Here is a 5689-nt window from a genome sequence, read left to right as displayed (position 1 = left end):
AGTACTATCGAGCGAAGCATTATACTACGAGTTACATGGGTTTGCTGATGCATCACAAAAGGCCTATGGTGCCTGCGTCTATGTTAGGTCAATTTTTTCCGATGGCCGAGCATCAATGAGATAGTCAGTGCTAAGTCTAAAATCGCACCTATTTCACCCGTTACCATTCCCAGGAAGGAGTTATTAGCAGCCCTCCTTCTAGCGAGACTAACTTCCAAAGTTGAAGAATCATTAGAAATGAACTTTACGTCAACGATCCTCTGGTCCGATAGCCAGGTTGTATTGGCGTGGTTACGCAAATCGCTTGATTCCCTGCAAGTATTTGTTCGACACCGAGTCGCAGAGATCACGTCTAATAGCCATTTCACTTGGAAGTACGTGCGAACAGACCAGAACCCTGCAGATACCGTATCGCGAGGACAATCTGCCAATGGGTTAGTTGAAAACGATGTTTGGTGGAATGGACCAAACTTTTTGCGAACAGTGGACTACCAAGCAGAAACACCAGTCACTCTAGCGGATCGTGAAATTCCTGAGCTGAGGGTTCAATTGATCGCATTAACAGTGATGAACTACGACGAATTCCCGTTACTGACTAAATTCAACTCGTTCCGAAAAGTTCAACGAATTCTGGCATACGCACTACGCTTTGTTTCAAATGCTAGAAAGAAGAGAGAAGACCGGTTGCTCTCGCCATACCTCACTATACCTGAACTTCGGACGGCTTTACATTTGATAGTAGGAGCTGTTCAACACCAAGAATTTACGAAGGAAATCGAGTGCATCAGGTCAGGAGAGTCCAACCACTGTCTAAACAACTTGAGACCGTTTCTAGACAAGGATCTGTTACGAGTAGGTGGTCGAATCAGCAATTCGCAACTACCATTCGAGATGAAACATCAACTGATATTGCCTGACAAGAGTCCAATCGTTCGTGGCTTAATTGCTGACATACATCGAGAAAATCTTCACACCGGAAGCAGCAGCGTCCAATATCTTTTGCGACAACAATTCTGGTTGGTCAATGCGAGATCCACTATCAGGAAGGTGTTAAAAGGTTGCGTTTCATGCTTCCGAACGAAACCCACTACGATTGATCAACAGATGGGAGATTTGCCGTCGTATCGTGTTACCCCTGCCCAAGCTTTCGAGAGAGTTGGACTTGATTTTGCGGGTCCAATTTTTGTGAAGCAGTCAGTACGGAAAGCCACTCCAGTGAAGGGATACATATGCGTATTTGTTTGTATGGTGACGAAGGCCATGCATCTGGAAGCTGTAGAAAATTTGTCAGCAGATTTATTCTTAGCTGCATTTCAGCGATTTGTGTCCAGACGAGGATTTCCGAAGGAGGTGTTCAGCGATAACGGAACCAATTTTATCGGTGCACAATCAGCTCTACGAGATTTGTATCGACTTTTCAAGGAAGAAACAACGCAAAACAAGATCTTCGAGTATTGCCAAGCAAAGCAGATTAACTGGAGAACGATTCCACCCAGTGCACCACATTTCGGTGGGCTTTGGGAAGCTGGAGTAAAGAGTGTGAAAACAGTGCTGAAGAAAGTGTACCAATCAACATCGTTGACGCTATTCGAGCTATCCACCCTGTTATGCCAGATCGAAGCTATATTGAACTCAAGACCGTTGTATTTCTTATCAAGTGACCCGATGGAACCAGAAGTTTTGACTCCTGGTCATTTTCTCATTAACCGTCCACTTTTAGCTGTTCCCGAACCGTCAGTAGTTGAAATTCCGACCAACCGCTTATCTCACTGGCAGCGCATTCAACAAATTCGTGAACACTTCTGGAAGCGCTGGTCGAGAGAATATGTCACCGAACTGCAAGTGAGAGGGAAGTGGACCAAGCAAAAGACAAACGTTAGACCAGGAATGATTGTTGTGCTGAAGGATGATAATCTTCCCCCTCAATGCTGGCGACTATGAAGAATTGTGAATGTCTACCCTGGAGCGGACAATTTGATAAGAGTAGTGGATGTCCAGACGAAGACAGGTACATTTAGACGACCAATACACAAACTTGCGCCTTTGCCTATAGCCGATAATGACCTTACTTCCAAATCTTCCACTTTTTGCCGGGGGGAGAATGTTCAGTTCCACACCGACCGAACTGAAGGGACAGCATCTAGCAGCATGCAGAATTTGCACACCACACCACAAACCACGAGTACCCCACCCACAGCGCAACTATGAGCCAGCCATCGCTAAACCACGCTGTGCTCGACGGCATAAAAATGCACGCTTGCCGCGGCACGGCATTCAGTTTTGCGTGAGCAGTGGTGCAGTGCACATCGGAGCAAGCAGCAGCAGCAAGAATATCAACAACAGCAGCAGCAGCAATGAAACTGCATCGTCGGCAGTAAGAAGTTGCACCGCCGGCAAGAAGAAACCCGTTCCGGTGCCACATCATAAATGTGACGCGCCTACTGCGGAGCGCATCAGTCGTCATAAAACCATCGAACAGTGAACATCACAGTGAATTCAAATAGAAACAAGAAGAGAAAAGTTGTAAATAAAATGAAAGTGTAAATAGTAGTCTCCAGTGTTTGCGTCCGACCGCCGAAACATCCAGTCTTCCATCTCTGCCGCAATAAAAAGAGTAAATAGAGTTTTCACGAGAAAGCCTTTCTCAAGGCTCATCAAGTGCAAGCGGTTGCTGCTAGCCAAGCGCTAGTCCAGTCCAACTGCGACGTTGGCTTCATGAGGCGAAGCCAACCCAAGGAGTCCGGCCCAGTTGCCCTCCTGGGAAGGAACACAGCGGTTCCCGCTCCCACCCTATATCGACCGGCGCATTACAGTCCACTGCAGCCCCAACACCATCCAAAAAAGAGTTTAGGAAATACAATTCAATGCTTTCTAAAATAATATCCAAAATAATAATAAAACACATTGAATTTTTCATAATTTGTTTGCCAGGATCTGATGAGTATGTGAATTTGGCAGTTGTTCTGAGCTTATTGATAGTTGGGGACTTTCCTGATTATTTAATTTTCACCAATTCTTAAATTGTTTCCAGATTGAAAGTACAGTAATTTACAATTAGTTCGAAATTTAGCTAATTGGACGGACATGTAATGCGACTTATTTAGTTGGACATTTTTGTAAACATAGAGATCCAAATTATGACCCCACATTGAAAGTCGACACTGTACCACTGTCATCGCAAATGTTCAATTACAGGTTAAAATCGCCTCCAATGCGACACTGAGGTGTGCTTCGGCACGTCGCATTAAATATAATTTACTGTACAACATGTCACGAGCTGGAAGAGAAAAAATTTTCCAACTGTGAAAGCTGTGGCGAGTGGTAAACGCAATCGTTAAACAGGAAGGTTTAGTCGAAAAAGATGGGGATTTTTTTTTTTTTTTTTTTTTAAAGAGGTGAGGAACGCTCTACCAGCCTTACCTGGGAAGGGTTAACCCAGACGTCGAGTGGGGATCGCACCCACAAAAACCAAGCCCTCTACTCGTTGCCTTATTCCCCCTGGGACCACATCTAGGCGACTACTTCAGGGGGCGGCTGTGCGCACTTCTCGAGTTTTCAACGCTAACTAGCGTTGTCCTTCCCTTTTTCTCAATATTTTTTTCTTTCCATTCGTTATTAATTTCACTGCGCTGATGTCCTCTTCGCAGGCATTTTGAATTTACCCGTCGAGTTGTGAACCGATTAGGAATTGCCCTCCAACTTGACGCGCAACCCGTCACAGCCACCCTCGCGGGGTTTCTCACCTGTCGAGACGTGAACCGATTAGGAAGCGCCCTCCAACTTGACGCGCGCCTCGTCACAGTCACCCTCGCAGGATTTCTCTTCCCATCGGAGCGCCGATTAGGTAGTGCCCTCCAACATGACGCGCACTCCATCACAGCAGCTCTCGTGGGGTATACACCAGTTTGAAGGCGCCCTCTTTGACACTCACTCCGTCGCAGTTATTAAATCGGCATCCGTTTACCTGTCAAGACGTGCACCGATTAGGAAGCGCCCTCCAACTTGACGCGCGCCCCGTCACAGTCACTCTCGCAGGATTTCTCTTCCCAGCGGAGAAGAGAAGCTGTTCAGCTTCCTCCGATTTCGGTGGGTTTCCAGAGCCGCCAACCAGGCAGGGCCACCATACCTCAGTATCGACGAAGATACACTTGCCAAGAGACGCCTCTTGCTGCTGCTTGGGCCAAAGCTATTTGGCATGATCCTCGCCACCACGTTGATGGCCTTTGACGCCTTCCCACATGCATAGTCGACGTGCTGGTTGAAGTTCAGCCGGTCGTCGATCATGACTCCGAGGTACTTCACCGCCCGCTTCGAAACGATGGTATGTCCTCCGACCGATACCTCTGCCCGCAGCACTACCTTACGATTGCTCACTAACAGCACCTCGGTTTTGTGATGTGCCATCTGGAGCTTTACGCTGTCCATCCAACTACCGATCATGTCTACAGCCTCAGTCGCCAACATTTCCACCTCCTGAAGCGTCTCGCCGATTACCGTTGTTACGATGTCGTCCGCGAAGCCCACGATCTCCACACCTCTGGGTAGCTTCAGCCTTAGAACACCGTCGTACATCGTGTTCCAAAGCGTAGGACCTAGGATGGAACCTTGTGGAACTCCCGCCGAGATATTCTTCACTATCTGTCCCCAGTCTGTGTTGTATACCAGGATCCGATTCTGGAAATAACTCCTCAGTATCCTGTACAGGTAGCCAGGGACCTTCAATCTGTGTAGCGCCTCGGCGATGGCCTCCCAGCTGGCACTATTGAAGGCGTTCTTCACGTCAATCAAAATCACCGCGCAGTAACGGTCGCCTCTTCGTTTTTGTTTAAGCGAGACTTGAGCTTTCTCGATAACTGTCCGAATAGCGTCCACTGTCGACTTTCCTTTCCGGAACCCGAACTGCATTTTCGATAATCCGTGGTCATCCTCCGTGCATTTCACCAGTCTGTTGAGAATAACCCTTTCCAAGAGCTTTCCCAAAGTATCCAACAAACAAATAGGCCTACGCTGGATCTCCAGGTGGCTTTCCTGGTTTCGGGAGCAGCACCAACTTTTGTATCTTCCATTCCGCAGGGAAGAGACCGTCATCCAGGCATTTCTGCAGCACCACCCTGAACATGTCGGGGAAAGCAAGGATCGCCGATTTCAGGGCCACATTGGGGATTCCATCGGGGCCGGGTGCTTTTTTCAACTTTAGACCTTTTGCCACCGCGATGAGTTCTTCGTTGGTGACTTGTGCGTTCTCTGCTTCGTCCTCACCGTACAGTGTGGGTGGCCACGTCGGTGGGTCGTGCTGCGGAAAGAGTCCATTCACAATGACCTCGAGTTTTTCCGGACTTAATTCCATGGGAGTCGTTGAACTACGGAATTTCGCCATCACGATTCGATATGCTTCACCCCAAGGATTTGCGTCGACGTCTCGACACAGCTCCCTATAGCAGTTCGATTTGCTCCTACGTATCTCTCGTTTCAAGGCGGCTCTGGTCGCTCGGAAAGACGCGCGGTGCTCCTCTCTCTCTACATCGGTTCGTGCCCTCTGGACTCTTCTTCTGGCTCGTAGACAGTTAGCGCGGAGGATGCTGAGTGTCTCGTTCCACCAGTAGGCTGGACGTCGTTCATTCGTCGGGTTCAGTCTTCTCGGCATCGCTGTATCGCATGCCCTCACCAATGTTCCTGTCAGCCCGTCGGC

General features: G+C 48.2%; 1 protein-coding gene across 1 annotated transcript; it reads left to right on the top strand.

The window, feature by feature from the left end:
* The first annotated feature begins 237 nt into the window (after positions 1-237).
* On the top strand, positions 238-1941 carry LOC129761286 (uncharacterized). The gene has a single exon (XM_055759002.1). It carries the CDS (start codon positions 238-240, stop codon positions 1939-1941), a length of 1704 nt encoding a protein of 567 aa, XP_055614977.1.
* The last annotated feature ends 3748 nt before the right edge of the window (positions 1942-5689 follow it).

The sequence above is a fragment of the Toxorhynchites rutilus genome, chromosome 1 (genome assembly GCF_029784135.1).
Source record: "Toxorhynchites rutilus septentrionalis strain SRP chromosome 1, ASM2978413v1, whole genome shotgun sequence".
Lineage (NCBI taxonomy): Eukaryota > Metazoa > Arthropoda > Insecta > Diptera > Culicidae > Toxorhynchites > Toxorhynchites rutilus.
This window is presented reverse-complemented; position numbering and strand designations above follow the sequence as displayed.

What these genes read in the sequence shown, in the direction of transcription:
- LOC129761286 (XM_055759002.1), top strand. Translation starts at nt 238, where the DNA reads ATGAACTTTACGTCAACGATCCTCTGGTCCGATAGCCAGGTTGTATTG.